General features: G+C 38.6%; 1 protein-coding gene across 2 annotated transcripts in view; it reads right to left on the reverse strand.

The window, feature by feature from the left end:
• Positions 1 to 17,372, reverse strand: part of ralyl (RALY RNA binding protein like) — a 30,386-nt gene extending 13,014 nt beyond the window's left edge. The window contains exon 1 of one of the 2 annotated variants that reach the window (XM_028593512.1): positions 17,095 to 17,372. In XM_028593512.1, the coding sequence (XP_028449313.1) occupies positions 17,095 to 17,350 (256 nt within the window). In that variant the 5' untranslated portion in view covers positions 17,351 to 17,372. Of the gene's footprint in view, positions 1 to 7,171; positions 7,484 to 17,094 lie in introns of those variants that run through there. The other variant, XM_028593513.1, reaches the window with a different exon arrangement.
• Positions 17,373 to 18,669: the final 1,297 nt, after the last annotated feature.

Here is an 18,669-nt window from a genome sequence, read left to right on the forward strand (position 1 = left end):
TGTGACAGTCATTGTTACTCTTTTATTGCTGTATGAAGACTGCTGTTCATATTGTTGTAAGAAGTTTGATGAATATATTATGGCAGTTGTTGAGATAATTACAAAAGGCTGATACAATTTCAAATGTGTTTTAAATGAAATCTGTTACTAAGGGCAATACATACAATGCTGTACATTTCTATAGTTGACCAATGCACCTTGAATTATTTTAGTTTAATTCTTTAACAATAAGGATCATGTTTTTTCCTCTTCCATGTGCATTGTATTTGGCATTCTTAGCACACAATTTGTGTTGTCCAGTAAACTGGGACTATAATTTGGGAGGATTGTACAATTTTAAGAACATATCCTAATTTTACAATCCTCCCAAATTATAGTCTTACTCCACTGGACCAGTACCTATCTAGTGATGTAGGCTACTGTACATTCATGTAACAACAGTGAGAGGACACCCCAATGGTTTTTGACCTTATATTTTGCTGGGGGGAAATAACTGATGTTGAACATGTCTACAGTGTGCATGGAATTTATCACTTAATTATCTTTATAGTTTCTAGATTTTACAGTCCAATTTCTTCAGTGTCTTTATTTTCTATGTCCATATATATGATGGAGCAAGGTATATAATATGTAGAGAAGGAAACTCGTCCACTATAAAAAATAAAAAAAGAGAGGCAGATAATAGACTGAATGATAGTCTAAAAATATACATTTATGAACTACTGCTCTTAACTGAAACCATTCAATGAGTCACTGTCATTTGCAAAAACGAACAGTTGTACACTTTGCATTAAAAGCGAGCAGTGGAAGTTAATATGACTTAGGAAATTTATATTTTAGCCCATGAGAGAGAAAGAGAGAGAGAGAGAGAGAGAGAGAGAGAGAGAGAGGAAAAGAGTCAAAGAGCTATTTACGCATGTTCTAGCGCTGTAGAAAATGGATCTTCATGGTAAATTTCCTGAGTAACATTATCTTCTGCTTACTTTTAAGGCAAATAGTACAACTGTTAATTTGTGCAAGTGATTAGTAGCCTAATCTTTAAATGGAATTATTATGACAGGTTAAATTCAGAGCACTGGCCAGTTAATGTATATATTTAGGATACTTTCTCTCAGTCGGTTTGATTGTTACAAGCGCGGTTTCCAGGTTTCTTTTCTTTTTATACAAATAATGTGTTTCATGTCATCATACTTCCACAAGAAGCTGCTGCTCACTCTGTATAAAGTATGTACAATGCGTATTCTCCATTTTGGCATCAGTAAATCTGTGATCGACCTCGCGGTCTTTTGAGGAAAGCCGTGGACGCGCATCTATCTGAATTACTTCAGCCTGGCTCGACCTAGTCGCTCCTCCTCAGCCTGGCTTGGCCTTCATGAAACGCACCAAGCCAGGATGCACAGATTAGACTAGGCCAAGCCTCGCTTTATCAGTCATCCTGGATTTATATATTCTGCATTTGTAAAACTGGCCTCCGGTGCCTATTTACACATCCAGCAGCCATGAAGCAACATGGCATGCATTCAGTCATGTTTCTGTTCATCTGAAAAGGTTTCAGCATTCACTCTCTTTTAAATCGCTGACAGACTAACCCGATAATCTGCCGTTGGACAGTTTGGCGAGGTCGGTGACTCGAGTCTGTTCCGTGTGTTCCGTGCCGTCGTCCTTCTGAGGGGCCGTCGGCCTTCATTTTGGCCGACCTGACGTTCAGTCGGAGGCAGGGCAGTCGGGACTCACCCGGAAATGGCAAGCGGAATGACTAGAGTCTCTAAAAATCTGACAAAAATCTTTTAAACTGACCTTTGTTAATGTGAAATGAAGACACATTCAGCGACTGCATGGCCTATTTTTTCGCTTAAAATGTTTTCAGAAACATGTTTCAGTGAACTATTTTAGTACAATATGAGATCGTATTCTGAACGGCCGCGATGACTGAATTTCCGGAGAAAACAAACCCACGTGACGTGTTCGTCCAATCAGCTGCCGGTTTTCATTTTTTGGGCAACAATACAGATTAGCGCCGCCTGCTGTTATGGAGACGTATTACGTCTCGTCTCTTCGGTGTGTTCTGTGGCACTTTTTGGACCAACTCGGGGAGACTGGCTTTTCTGCTGACGGTTAGCTGTCTGGTTGGTGTGTAACTGCCTTTAGCTTGATTTTGGTCATCTATCTGGCTCTTTAGCTGCTGAATGTTCCACTGGAAGTTCATTTCTATAAACAACCTCTTTCACATACCACTTACTGTAGACTGTGTACATCGGTTAACATAAAAAAATATCGATTACTGCAGCTTTAAGGATGATAAGGATTTTAAGGTTAGGTTTATTGTTTTTCATGTAAGTAATCAAGAACTTTTGAACAGGGTTACAAAGTGCTTCACATAAAAAAAAGTCAAACAAAAACAAATTGGAGCAATGAAAAATGAAAATCCTTTGACAATAAATAGGTATCGAGATGAGATTTACAGAGATTGTACTTGCTCTATCAGGTTACTAAATCGGGGAAATATAATAAGCCATATGTTTCTCCAACAGAGCTAACATGCACTATGAAACCTTCTCTAAACACATTCAGAAATTTTGTTTATGCACAGTCTAGTTTGTCACAATAGTGTGAGGCCAAATGTTTTCACACCACCTCCCCTTATCGGTGTACAAGATGAAAGCATCAATTGCGGGCTTTACCAGACTTTGTTTTTAATTGAGCTTTTCTTACAGCAACGATATTGAGTTCAGGAACGGTTTTATCCATCAACACTGAATCCTTCAAGACTACAATCATCAACACCTCAGGGCACCTCTGACTCAGTTTGGGTTCATTCATATTAATGAAGTTGTGCTAAATTACCTGTGAGTTTCTATTTTATATAGACCCCTCAGCTCAGGGTGCCCTTGAGCTCTTTGTCTCTGGAGGTGTCAACGAGTCGTTATAGCCAGACCAGTGAAGAGACGCACGCACGGCTCACACACACACACACACACTCTCTCACACACACACACACACACACACACACACACACACACACACACACACACACACACACACACACACACACACACACACACACACACACACACACCTTGTCATTTGTTATTTTTTTTAAATATTAGAATATTTAATGCTCAAATGCAAGGTAATATAGCATGAGAAAAGTAATGAGAGATGCCTAAACACAATCTTTGGCAGGCAAGGAATCACTCCTGGCACAGAACAGACTCAATCTCTGCTGTTACATGCATCCTGTGAGCAGGTGAGCAGTATTTGATTAAGAGATCATCCAGGCACCTGTGTGAATACAAATGCGCGACTAAGAGATATTCTTCGCGACAGCAGTCGCAGATTCAATCTGCACTGCGTTCTTGCGCCCCATAAATCTGACAGGACCTGAATAATCTCCGATCTCAGCTCAAGGGCACAGGCAGCTTCAGGTTTTTAAATCACACCTGAGAGTGTGTTTTCTCAAGCAGGGCAGGGTGAGTGACAGGGTGAGGAAGCACACACTGTGGATATATGCACACAAGTACGTATATGCATTAATGTGTGTACATGGACATGATGACCTTCTGTTCACATTATCTTGAAATATTGTTCTTACTCGTCATGCAATTGCAGATTGTATTTCAGTTGTGATTAGTAACAATGCATTTGTAGATATGATGAATGTAATTATGGATAGTTTATCAAACATTTACATGTTGAGTTCACAAAGATAGATGTGGCTACTATGGCATAGATCAAACTGAAAGTCAGACTTCAGATAGATGTCCAAATTCATCCGTTGCACAAAGCTGTCTAGTTCTTGATTATCTTAACTAATTTGCTCTGAATTCTGGGTAAATTAACATGGCTAACCGAGAAGCCACATCCCAACGCTCAGCTCCGTTCACTGAAGCAGAAAATGTTAGTTAGTATACTGTAAAATTCTAAATTAGCATAAAATCACCCTTTCTCAGCTAATTGCTCGCTCCACAACACTGTTAACAGGAGCCATGTTTTCCTATTTTTTTTGGTCATTTGGTGCCACTGATTATTACCATAGAAACATGGCTCTTAGTTCTGAGATAGCCTGGGGGTCAGGAGGAGGCTAACTTTTTAGGTTTAAAATAAGTAAATATCTATAGTGAATGTAATTGTTAGTTGCAGCTCTAATGGTAATTCACATCAGATAATCAAAACATACATATCTTTAATAAGATTCTCAATACAACTCAATGGTTCATTCTTACTAGTAAGAATGTAGTTAGAGATATCTTAAATAAACTTGAATTTTGACTAATCATAAAAAAACTGCAGATACCTTTAATCTGAATCCTTTCAATACATACTGTGAATTCAAACTGCTTGCAGTATACTGTACACAGGGGACAAGACTAATACATTGCAAGCTACCAGACATCACTGACGTCTTTTCAAATTACTCTGTCAACTCTCCGTGAGCTAGAGTGTATTACGTCCTGACTGATTCCGAAAAGGATGAGGACCTCGGGGCTTTAAACAGTTTTTGTTATGGTTAGAAAGCGGCACGTGGATTAATTGCGGTCCTTCCTTAATGAATTCCTGGTACTTTGCTCTTTCGCCCTGTTAAAGGAAAATGGTTACTTGGCAGCGCATACATTTGGCAGCTGGTCCCCGAGCTCCTGAGGATCTAATAAAATTATTTTCATTAGACCTGTTGAGCTGTGATTCATTAAGGAGAGCGTGATGTGGAGTTGCTACATTTTTGGGTTGACGACTGCACTCAATATATTGCACTGGGAATACAATCATTCGTGGGTGAATGTTCTTCATACTAGCAGTACAGAAGGTAAAATGTTTTTGCAGCTGTGGTACATCTCAACATTGGTATGTGTTGAGTTTTGCATTAAATGATAATGAGGATATTGCCGTAGGCTGAGGTAAAGATAATTTTGTCTTTCATCTCTGCGCTGTTAATGCACTTTTCCTCCTTTTCCATTTTTGGCATGTTTTTTTTCTTATGATGTAACTGTGTGTCTCTTATGTGCAACACTTTGAAACATTTTAACACCCAGAGCTGGTCCATCACTTCTGTGCAAACAGGAGTGATGTAGTTTCAGGCCACCTGCTTGAAACTACTTGAACATCTGCTCTGAAACCTGGCCTCCTTGTTCAGGAGTTGACTGTTGAAACATTGAGCAGCATACGTGATTAGACATCAGCTCAACATGATTAGGTGATTAATCGTTCAGTTGATCAAGAGAAAATGAATATGCAAAAACTTTGATATTTGTTTAATAATTTGTCAGTGCCAACCTGTGGGTTGTGCCCCCCCCCCCAATTTAATCAGAGATCTCACAAGCGGATTAATAGAATTTAAAAAAGAAGAAAAAACATGATGCTGCAACCTAAAATTATGTTTTTCAGATACTCCTCTAATCTTGGCTTTTTTTCTTGTCGTGACTGTTTTAGGCCTTTTAAATCTTATTCAAATAAAACAAGAGCACAAAAAAATCTGTCTTGGGTTGAACTGATCACAACACATTGCTTCGCTTTAAGGGAGGTTGGAAATCACTGATTTAAGTCAATTTATTAAGGAAATATGTTAGATATTCTCAGATTTGGGCTGCTTCATTGTGAAGATATGGTGCATTTCTTTGATGACAAGCAGTCATTTTGGATAGATCAAAGCCATTTATGTTATTAGTGCTGTTAATGTTGGTTTTTGGTGTTTTAAGCCCCCAACGTCGTCTAGGCACTAGGGTTAGGTGCCTTGAAGTTGACGGTCGCAGCGCTGCCTTGAAGTCAACGGTGGGGGCTTAAAACACCATCAAGCGTTAATGTGATTAGTAACACGTGTCAAAATGTCTTCTGTGAGTAAGGCCTATTGAGAATAAATAATTGTTAGTTGCAGTCCTGACTTTATATATCTAAATACATATTAATAAAAGGAAATGAAATGCAAACTACTCTGGCTGTATAAATCATGTATTCTGATCATGAATCATATATAGATGTTAATATGAGATTCATTAATATTATAAATTATTAATTTACCCACAGATCTGCAAACCATGCAACACTACCTCCATCAGCTTCTTATGATCACAGGTGCACAACACCTGGCGCTGCCATGTGCAACCAACAACTCAACAGCTCCAGTACTTTGCTCAAAGGCACTTCTGCACCGGACCCACACTCTGAACATCACAACACCACCACTCTAATTGTTTAGACTGCAGTCACCAAATCAAATTTAAAATAAATGTTACTAGCTTTAGGCAGCTATCTCCTGCCTGTGATCAAGTCACTGAGAAAAATCTTTTCACAATTCCTGTGAAAAGCACAAGTGGATGAAAAGGGGATTCATGTTGTCTGAATAAGATTAGCACATTAGCCTTGGCATGTACTGTAAATTATTATCCAGTAGGATTTGCATCAGAACCCAATGCCTTAATTTCCATGCATGACAAAAGCCACAATGCAATATTTTACAGTGTTAAGATTAAACAAGGACATATTGAAATGTCATATTTACATGCAAACGCTGACACATACTGAGCCACAGAAAGAGAACAAGCACAGAGCAGTGGACACAGATTTCAATCAACAATACCACCAACACTGCAATGTACCCGCACACAGTACATTATTAATTAATTAATAATTATAGGCAAATTTCTCAAGAAATTATCACTTTTTGGCAGTGAAGTATCATTTCAAGTAAGAGCAGAAATATCACAATAAAAAAACTCTGTTGTAGTGAAGAGAAAGTTCTGCATTCAAAATATTACTCAAATAAAAATACACAAGTATTAGCAGCAAATTGTACCTAAAGTATTACAAGTAAAATTGCTCATTATGCAAAGGTAAAATATATCCCTCTGAGATGTAGCCTAGTGACGAAGTGGAAAGAAGCATAAAATGGGAAATACAAGTAGTAAAGTACATCAAATGTATACTTGACTAAATGTAGGCCTACTTAGTTATATTTCATTACTGCTCTTATTAGTCTACTTAGGACTACAAAAAAGGAGACATTTGTAGTGGAGCAATTTCAATCTAAGGTAAGTGATACTGACCACAAGAAACGCCTGCATTAATAAAAATAGTTACACCTTCGAACTGACTGTAGACTGACATTTTGTCCAAACTATAGCAGCATTAACTTCAGCGACATAAACTCCTTCGTCATGAGTGATTGACGTCTCATACTCACATCTCTGGTTGCGACGCCTGCCTTTGTACATGGACATGACAAAGCGGGAACACACAGGTGATGTCTCTGCTGTGGTGAAGCCGACTTTTGCTTCCTTTCCCCTCGCTAAACAGCCAGACTGCCGGCGTCCCTCCTCCAGCTCCAGACTCCAGACTCTCAGCCGAGCCGCTTTAGACCATACCATTTGTCAAACTATTCCAGGGGGAACTCTCTCCCCAAAATACTCCTCTCTGTTCCAAATATAGAAGTTGAACTAATAATTCCGGTTTTCCCTCTGTGTCGCTAATAGTTTCAGACTATTGTATTTCCAAAAAGTCTCTCTCTCCCCTATGTTACCGGCTGAAAAGAAGTAATTTAAAGTAAAGCACAAAAAAACTACATAAAAAATTGTCATGAAACCATGAAACTAACTACCCTTACCCTACCTTATTTAATCCCTCCAAAAAGGAAATCAAAAAGAATGTCTTGGAAATGTAGTTTAACTTAAATTAACTTATTTCTTTCCTTAATAAATTACATAACACATTATACAGTACATTTACAGTACATGTGCATACAGTAGGCTAATTGTCATGTAACATTACAGACAAATAATTACTTTACTGATTTTTTGGCCACTTGGGGGCAACATTATAAAGTTGATATCGGTCAAAGTGATAGCAAACAGTTCTGGCAAATTAAGACAACAAAAAACAATTAAGAACATCATAGTGAACGATTCCTATTTTCTGTTGTCTGTTTGCGTTGAAACTTTGCTGCTTTTTCTCCCTTTTAAACATGCAGAGAAATACCGGTATTGCTTGACCTCTAGGCAACAGGAAGGAACAGCATGCGTTCATTCATTGGAATGGCAAATAAGCCTCCTATTGCCACAGTCTCTTCTTTTAATTAAATTTGGATGGGCTGTGGACTTAAGAGATGGACGGATGGACGGGGGTGGGGGGCTGTAGATGAAGCCTTGTAATTTTAACATCTAATTACACTGATATGGGGTTTTCAGCTTTCTCGCACAAAGCCTGACGTCTTAATGGTCCCCTAGCTTCTTTGTTCTTGCTAAGAAAACACAAGAAAATAAAAGCTCATGAAAGATGGAGACAAAGTGTGACGGATTCATGGCTTCAAGGACAGTCGCTGGAATCAAACGATCAATGTCCTCAACTGTCTGACTCACTTGGACATCTTTAAGGAAATATTAGGAATTGATTTTGTGTGGAGTAAAACATGCTCTATGTACTTGGTCTTTTGGGGTTTATTCAAGAAGATTATTCCAGAATAATTTTGAAACACATTTGTCCACCATGAGTGGCAGCATAATCATTTTCATACCTTAATAAAAAACAGTCAATATGTTTTCAAGCTGCTTCCCACTACTATGGAAACAGAAAAGACAACCACCATAGATGCTGCTTTTCAAGGTATAAAATGACTCATAAATGTAAAAATGTGGTTGAATATTCTGTATGTGATGCAGGTGATCCGTGGTGAATTTGAGTACTGAGGATACAAATGAATCATACACGTTGAAGGACAGAAAGAATAAGATAAGATGTCCCAGTTTTGGTGGTGTCTGACTGATATTCTCTCAGCACCATCTAGTGTTCATGCAAACAAAAAAGTCAAGAATGCATGAAAAAACTGCCTGGTAAGCACAAATCCATATTTCAGAGTAAACATGGGAACTTTTAGATTAGAATTTAATGCTTATGTATAATAATCTAATTACCATTAACCATTCAACAGGTCCCTTCCTTAAATCATAGTTAATTTCTGTATTGATTTTATATCCTTATTGGTATGTATTTTGTAACTTGTAATTGTTTTAGTCTTATGTTTGCCTTTATCGTACATATATTTTACGTAATAGCTTTTTTACAAAAACAAAAAGATGAAGCTAGACATTTTTAGATTGATGTTTTGACAGACAGATGTGCACACAGATTGTTTCCTGTCATTAAGCTTTATCAACAATTTTCTAAGAATTCATCACAGAGCAGATCAGATTTATGTAACCTACAGTTCCTGAACATCATGAATAAAAAACCCTGGATTTATTATGCTGTTCTTCAGTAAGCCTTTCAACCACAGAGAGGTGCTCAAAGACTACCAGAGAGTGGTCACGCAGAAAGCTCTTACACACTTTGAACCAAAAATGATGGGATCACACCAAGCTCTGATTATAAAGAATTAACCTTAAAGTATCCATACATCTATGTCCAGATTTTATATACAAAAGCAGAAAGCAGAAATGCTGAGTTGGTGAAACAATGATGAAACCCTCCCCTGCACTCTTCATCACCAGCTGACATCTTCATCAGGATCTAAGTAGCTGCTGTCTGAGGCCAACTAGCAGTGTGATTAAATGTCACTTTTATTTTCTCAAACTACTTAAAGTCACTGTGTCTGCAATCCAGTCATGTCCGAAGGAATTACATTGAGTAAAGCAATCGCTGGAGCTTCATAGCTCGTGGCTATTAAATCTACTCAGGCGTGGGATGTTCTGATAGCTGCATGCCGTGTACTCAGGACTTTACAGGTTTAAATCTGACCTCGTGACCCATGTGCTCCTCCATGTGTGTGATTTAATAAATGAGAAATGAGTTCAAGATAATATCAAGAATTCATATCTTGTGCAGGCTGCGCCCACCTCGTGGCAATATAGTTCCAGAGCCTAATCAAGTATAAGTTCATTACATTAAAAGATGATGAACGTAAGGGTTAAGTTTCAGCAGAATGAAGGCAGATAATATACAGTTTTTTTTCGATTGCTAAATGACACTGGTCACAACTGGAGTCACATGTGCAAAACTCAAGCCACAGTCTGCATTACCAACAGTCACCTGAGCTAAACAGTTCACATCACCTGCAAAACTCATTCAAAGCAATACAACTCTTAACACACGTCTCTAAACAGGCTCAGTGCAGCCAAACACTATGCACAAGCCTCACTGAGACAACACACACTGTCACTCAGAACACACTGAGTAAAAACTATGGCATCAAACACCAAGACAGAAATAACAAACTTTCTCATCTTTACAGTTTAAACAATTTGAGTGACTTCACACTACTCAAGTAGTTTCTTTAAAGAAAAGATATAGATTTTACAATACACCGAAGTTTATGTAAGGTAAACAAGAAGGAATGAAAATCAGCAGTTTGCTTTACAGTATTTTTGAATTGCTAAAACACTAAAATCCATTTGCAAAACCAAAGTTGCAAGTGTACAAACCACTTTATTGATTGAATCACACAACACTTCTCATGTGGTTAGACACAACTAGCAAATCGGAATCACTCTTTGTGCAAAACTGTAAACACATTGTCATTCACAAAACACATGTAGCATTGGGGTGCACTTCAACTCAAAATGGCACAACACAGCCCCCAAAAGTGAAACACAAGCAACACACTGTTGTCATCAGTAACACACAAGCACTCAAAATTGAACACAACTGTTTCAAATCAGTAATGTGTTGCACCTAATCAGTAATCAGGATATAAAGCCATGTCAAATCCAAATGGTGAGTCTCTCCACAATTGACCGTGTCCTGAAACGCAACCTGATAAGTCTACAGAGTACCATTTGAGAGAAATTCTGAAAGGGTGATAGAGCTATGATATCAATATTTACAAGTAAGTAATCACGCCCAGAGATTATACAGCACTATTGAGTTACTGTACATCTTTACTGTGTTGAATGTAATGCAACACATGTATACAGAGGCATGAAGCCTGGAATGCTACGTCATTTACGTTAATTAAAAAATACATTTTTGTTCATTTCTATAGAGAATGTTTCAACTGGATTCCATGGAGAGGCCTCATGAGTGCATCTTCTTGGATGAAGCTGGCTTCAATCTCACCAAGAGGAGAAGGAGAGGCTGCAACATTATTGGTCAATGTGCCATTGTACAGAAAAATCTCATTCGGTCAATGGATGCAGCATGTGACAACATTGGAGGGGAAGCGATTCAAGGTTGGATTCAGCATGCTAAAGGATTCTTTCCCCGTTGTTTAGCAAGGGACAGGATTGCCTGTGACGTTGATGAGGTCCTGTGGCCTGACCATGCCCAGAGGCATGATGCTGAGGCAGAATGATTCCAACACATCAATCTGCTGCATATTTTGTTTGTGACTACATTTATATGTATGCAGGATTGTGCAAGTACTTCATAATAAATATAATTTTTCCCCTGCGCTGCCCTGAGAGAGGTGTGTGTGTGTGTGTGTGTGTGTGTGTGTGTGTGTGTGTGTGTGTGTGTGTGTGTGTGTGTGTGTGTGTGTGTGTGTGTGTGTGTGTGTGTGTGTGTGTGTGTGTGTGTGTGTGTGTGTGTGTGTGTGTGTGTGTGTGTGTGTGTGTGTGTGTGTGTGTGTGTGGTCAAAGGTTTTGACAGTGTAGCTTAAGTTTGGTGATTTGTGTTTAAGGTTTTGAGAAAGCGAGAGAGATTCAAAAAATGTGTTTTAGCAATTCAGAAATACTGTAATATAGTATTTTGTCTCTAGTAATTTATGGAATTACTGGAAAAAAAAAACTAAAGGCACATATGTAACAGTAACAAAGAATAGTGTGACTAATTCTGCCTCTCTACAGCATCATGCAGCAAGTTTTCGTCATCACATTGGATGTCTGCATCATCTCTAAATACAAATGAACATGGTGTTTCCATTGCTTTCACCTCCATTACTTTCTGAAAAACCGTAAGAATGCAGTTTTACTATTGTAAAGATATAGTGTTTTTCACATGTTTTGTTTGTGTATATAACCTCAGACATCTTACCTGGACATATTGGTATCTTTGCTCTTTTACCTGTTTCTCTCAAACGGTACAGTGTATAATTGTTTCATTCTTATTTGGTGTTTGTATACAAAAAAAGGCTTTCTGAGTTTTCTCTGTATAAATACCATATATTTTCCAATCAGCAGTGTTTGATAGCCACCAGACTGAAATCTATTCTGTTTTGAATGTGTGGTTAACAGTTTTGACAGCAGTGTGTTAGCATTTGAACAAAGTGCTGTAAATTCACAGTGGTGTGCACGTTGTGGTTAAAGTGATGGGATAAGTATGTAGAGTTTTGAAAACTGTGTTCAAGCAATGAAAACCAAAATAGAGTTTGGTCCACATGAACTGTTGCTGTGCAGACTGTAGTTAGTTTTGCACATGTTACTCACAGTTGTCCCCACTGTCATCTAGCAATCGAAAAAAACTATTTCCGAAGCAGAGGGAGATGTTATTGGCACCTTTTAGTATACCTCTGACACTTACAGTGCATTGCTAATATACGAATATATGAATTTATTGTGTGTGTGTTTGTGTGTATGTGTGTATATGTATGTGAGTGTGTATTAGATAAGTTTAGGCAAAAATATAACATATTTAAGTTTAGTAAAACCTCAGGGATTGTCTCCTGAGTCTTGCTCTCACGATTACTACAATAATGATTACAGCCACAAGAACTCACGCCTATCAAGAAATGCACGTGGTTGTTTTCTGGGTGAAAAAAATATTAATATTATAATCACCTACTATGTCCCTGTACCAAGTTTGGACTTCATACCAAAGGGGTAAGCTTCGCTTCAGAACTCAAACCTCCTATGGCGCCATTTTGATGCTACAAAACGATCACCTCCCGTTAGCATTCCACTGACTGCCATTCATTTTGACGTCACTTTGACAGCGAATAACTTTACATCTGAAGCGTTTAAAGACTCTGTTTGTCCATTGTTTATTTCTAAAGAAACACGACAATGTATAAAAGGCTCCATTACCTTGTACCTCACGTTATGGCTCCGTAGGAGACGTTTTTGTAAAAATAGGCTAACGATTGTGTCATAACCACGCAACTTTCTGTCGCGTAGTAGAGAAATGACCATATAGTACAGGAGAAGCTCGCAGGCAGTTTTGACTTACATGAGCTGTTTAGGTTTAATTACTAATGTTAACTAGCATTTTAGTTAGCAATAATTAGCCTGTGCCCATGTACCTACGCTCTCCGTCTCTACAAGATTGGGAATTATTGAGATTTCTCTTGGCACAGCTACCAGAAGACTTACAACTTTCAGACAGGTTGCTCATGTCACATTTACATCTTCGAGCTCAGTTGGAGGCTGCGCAGTAATGCTCAGCGCTCACCGGAAAAGTGCTTCTAATATCCTTCAATGGTCTCCATCCAGAGCAACGGGATCTGTTTGTCCATTCTTATATACTGTCTATGCTTCATACATCGAAAGGATGCTGAGATATGAGCTCACTTCCTGTAACTCTAGCGCCCCCTGTTGGTCGAAGGTCACCACATGTATTGTGTGTCCTCAGAATAGGGTCCCAAGTCCATATACTAAGTTTGGTTTCTATACGTAAAACCATTTTTGAGATATGAGCCTACTTCCTGTGATTATAGCGCTCCCCCTAGTGGTCAAAAGACTCCAAATTTATTGTGCTTCCTCAGGATGGGGTCCCAAGTCCATGTACCAAGTTTGGTTTTGATACGTGAAAGTGTTGCTGAGATATGAGCTTCCTGTGAATATAGTGTGATACTGTGATTTCTTGAGCCTCCTCCTAATTGGATCATGAGTCCAAGTATTGAGATTGGTTTTGATACGTGAAAGGCTCCCCGAGATAATAGTTCACTTCCTGTTTAGCAGTTTCATCGTCGATTTCGATTGGCTGTGTGACAGGCAAACACTTTTGAATATCAATATGCAATGGAATAACTTTTGTGCAACTTGGTCTGAAGATCATCTGTGCCAAGTTTCGTGAAAATCTGAGAAATGTTGTGACCTGTCAAAACTTTTTAGTGTTTTTGATGAAATCCAATATGGCGGAAGGTCCAACATGGCAGATATTGACATCACAGGGTGCGATAAGTTCAGCATCATCCAAGGATTCCAACTATATCCTGATGGATGCAACGCCAACTTTGACCCGTTGGTGGCGCTAGACTGCCTGTGGTGCAGAACTAAAACTTGGTGAAATTAATTATGGGACTGTCCTGAATCAATGTGCCAAATTTCACAACTTTTTACTGTACGGTTCGATGGGCCGCCATAGACTCCCATGGCAGAGGAAAGATGGGTAATAATAAGAAAAGGTAGAATCACTAATGGTGCCTCGCAACTTCGCTGCTTGGCCCCCAAATAGAGGAGGTGGTTAGCTTAGCTTTACATGAAGACTGGAAACAGGGAAACAATTAGCCTGCCTCTGTCCAAAGTTAAAAAAAATTGCCAACCAGCACCTCTAAAGCTCACAAATATGTTGCAGAAATGCAAAAAATGACAAGTTATGGTTTTAAGGGTAGTTATGTGCCATTGTTATTTCTTGGCACATTGGCTGGAAGAATTTACTTTTTTGAAATTAGGCTTATTAGGTGCTTGTTACTTAGATTTTTTGAACATGCAAGCTGTTTCCCCCTCCTCCCATACTTTATGTTAAGCTAAGCTAATCGCCTCCTGGCTCTGGCTTCATACTTGGCAAACAGACATGAGAGTGGTATTAATTTTCTCATCTAACTCTCGGCAGGCATGCAAATAAGTGTATACCTCCAAAATGTAAAATTATTCATTTCAAAAGTTCAAAGTTGAACCAGGAGCTTGGTCTGTAAACTGTGGGGCGCACTCTACTGGGTGAGCTAGAGGATGCCCCTGGGCCCTTGTTTGTATTTTTTGCCCCATCAGGTCTAATTTTACTTATTTTGCCAGGTTTCCATGTACAATGTCATTATTACCAACAATAGAAATCATTGCCAAAACTACCAAAATAAAATCAGAGTTGGCTCAGGCCAGTCACTTGAGTGAGTCCAGTTTCACTAAAAGCACAGAGTTTTAGTCATAAAGTTTTACAATAATACAATAATAGTTATGGAGTCACGTACTTATACAGTAAATACATGGGAACACAACTCCACATTGCAGTTTTACCACTGCCATATGTAATTTCACAACCAAAAAAATGAACAAAACTGTGCAAACAGGGTGGAATTACCAATGTGACCTGGCAGCCCTCTTATTCATATTTAATGATAGAGCAGGGCTCGAGGAGGACTTTTATTTTCCGTGGAGGAGGCTGTGAACGAATCAATAAGTAATATAAGAAAGATTTACAGGAATCCCACTCTTTGTCCCTGAGGACCGGGCAGTGAATGTTTCCTACTTGTTTTCTGTCCGTCAATCTGTCTGTCAGTCAGTCAGTCATTCAGTCAGTCAGTCAGTCAGTCAGTCAGTCTGTCTGTCTTTCTGACTTCTCTTTATGTTCAAGCTCGACTCTTGTCCTTGCTGCAACTCCTAAAATGGATTCTGAATCTTGACGTCTTCACACTGGCTGTACTGGCTCCATTTCAGAATAATTTCTACGGATATACTGATCAAATTTAGGCTTGTCATTAAGATATGGACTTTTGTCCATAAACACCATGAACCAGATGGCAGCTTGAGGTCTTCAGGCAATATTGATTAAAAAGAAGAGTTGAGTTTAAAATAACATGCTTGAAGATTTCAAACTGACTAAATCTGTCATATTTCCAATCTAAAAACTTGGACTTGCTATTATGATTTTTTTGTTTTGGACTTCTTGTGTAGTTTGTATTGCTTTTGCAGTACATTTTACATTTACAGTGCTTTGTTTTGTAAAAGAAAAAAAATTATTTATCAGATTATATTGGTTTAAACAAAACATGCATGTTTCATTTTTCTACCTACGGAGATGAATCATGTAGGTGTCTCTATTGCTCACACACAAAGATGCATTAAACATACCAATGCATGGGTAACACTTAAGATTACACAAATTACATCTTAATTATCTAGTATAGGTACAAATATTTAAGTACAAGGGAAGATTTATGGAATAAATGGGTAACAATGTTTAAGTGGCATTAATAAATACATTAGACTGTAAGAAACTCCATAGTACTATAGAATTAGTTTTATATCTATGCTGAGTACATATTTAAGGATTAGGGTACACTAATATTGTTACTGGTAATTTAAAATGATGATAAAATTAGAATATATACTCTTTGGTGAATTACAATGTTAAAGTTTTAAAATATTAGGGCTGCACGATATGACCTAAAATCTCTATTTTACCTCAATAACGATAAATTAACGATAATTCTTTTGTCATTCGTTTTTTGTCCTCATAGTTCATTGGCAAGGTTTGTACTGTAAATAGGCTCAAATATTGAAGGTGACATACTGTCCATCCATCCATCCATCCATCCATCCACCTTCGTCTGCTTATCCGGTGTCGGGTCGCGGGGGGAGCAGCTCCAGCAGGGAGCTGCTCCCCCCGAAGTGACATACTGTATTCTTTCTAATTCCAAAGGGCTTAATTCTTTTTTTTTATTTCAACATAATTAAAGGAAACACACAAAGTGGGAACTATTATGGCTATTTATTGAAAATGTATAAAATTAAAATGAAAGCACACATTGCTTGAAATGAATAGGTCTTGTGAAAAAGTCACATTTTAGTTTTATAAAAATTATCGAAATTGTGGCCGGGTTGGTTCAGTGGGTAGAGCAGGCGCACATATACTGAGAGGTTTATACCTCGACACAAAGGTCCAGGGTTCGAATCCGACCTGTGACAATTTCCTGCATGTCTTCCCCTTTCTCACCTAGTTGTCCTGTTGCAAATATAACTTATTAAATGCCATTAAAACAAAGGTTATAATCTCAACGTAGTAAATTTTACAACTGAAAGTATTTTCGGCTCTGTGCTGGTATCAGGTAGGCTACATTAAATACATTTGATTTTTCTTTATCTCAACTGAATCTTCAGGTTCCGCTTGCCAGCTGAATTATTATGTCGTAACCATGGTGTAAAATAAAGCACCCTTTTACACAGTGAGTATAGTGTAGTTTTCTCTTATGTACAAGATATTGACACTGTAATCAGAATTCAGTGATGCACATTTGAACAACTTTACCTAGTGATTGCCCGGCAATGACCCTGGTGTTCTCCCCGGCCACGGCTGCCCTGGCGTTCCTCTCGCTGGCGTACTGAACGAAGGCGTAGCCCTTATGCACAGAGCAGCCCACAATCTTTCCGTATTTGGCAAAGATGGCCTCGATGTCGGCCTTGGTTACCACGGCCGTGTTGAGGTTGCCAATGAAGACGCGGGAGTTGAGGGAGCGAGGATCATTCTTGTTGGTCACGTTGCTTGTCTGGGTCTTCCCAGTCATCCTAGTCCTGCAGCACTGCCTGCTGGGAAACACAGTTGCACACTGCTCATTAAGCCAGGGGTCCGTTTCAGGAAGGAGGTTTAACAAACTCTGAGTCTAACTCTGATGTCTGAGTTGATTTACCCTGAGATGGGAAACTCTGAGTTTTTGGTTCCAGAACAGCTGATTTGAGTTGGTTCAATCAACTCGGAGTATGTTCACTCAGGGTTACGCGCGTGCACCACCACAATAAAAAGGCAGCATCAATGGAGCCATGATTCTACGATTCTCCATGGTAACAACCACAAACAAACGGGTCGGTGGAAATACTCTTGCGCACATACAGCGAGTTTGGCTGTGTTGCTTTTTTTATATGTTCATTGAACATGAAAAAAAAGCAAACATATAAAAAAAAGCAACACAGCGGCTGCTGTGAAATAGCGGGAATTGGTGTGGGAGAAAATTGATGCTCGAGTCAATGCGTAAGCTCTAATATAGTGTACTAATTTGATATTTAATCACAGGTAAACTATAATATTACTGGTGAAAACTGGAATGGTAGTAAGCTACACCTATAATTTAATTTAGGTGCAATCCTGCGGGCGAAAAAGTAAACTACTACTAATCCCATTCTGAGGTTGCAGCACCATCATTAACAGAATTATTTATTTTTATTGGCTCTTACTGGTTTGTGTCCAGGGAACTCTAAACAAATGTTTAAAACACGTTTCAAAGCGAGTCACACTCTGACGGCGCTTTGCTATACAGTGGATTTACTAATATGCTCCGCATCAACAATGTTGTAAAGAAAACTGCCGTTTGCATAAAAAACATAATGGACACAAAGAATGTGCTGGGATGTACAAGCATGTCCACGATGGGTGACGTTAGTGATATGAGGACGAATAAGGTTATCTATATAACTGATAGACTGGGAAGAAAAACCATACCGCTCAAATAGGAAGGTATCTGGAAATGAAAATACATCTATAGTCGGGGCCTCAATATCATCTCCAGACGTATGTTTTAACTCCCTGCGAAGTAATACAGCTTCTTCATCAACAGGATCGTCGACACAAGGACATGCCATGTTCGGAACAAAAACGTTTTATAGTCTGCCTAACATGGTTAATAAATTGACATGTTTTTGTATTCATGCAGATAACAAACTGCGCTAAAATGCGCCTGATACAGACTGAATGAATGAATGAATGAGGAAATTAAAGAGCACTGTGTTAGAGGGAGGAGACTGAGAGAAACTCAAGGTTTCTTGAAGAAAACCTGCTCAAGGTTAGGTTCCCAGGCTCAGTTACCATAGTAACAGACTCTGAGGTTAAGTT

This window comes from Perca flavescens, chromosome 12 (assembly GCF_004354835.1).
Source record: "Perca flavescens isolate YP-PL-M2 chromosome 12, PFLA_1.0, whole genome shotgun sequence".
Lineage (NCBI taxonomy): Eukaryota > Metazoa > Chordata > Actinopteri > Perciformes > Percidae > Perca > Perca flavescens.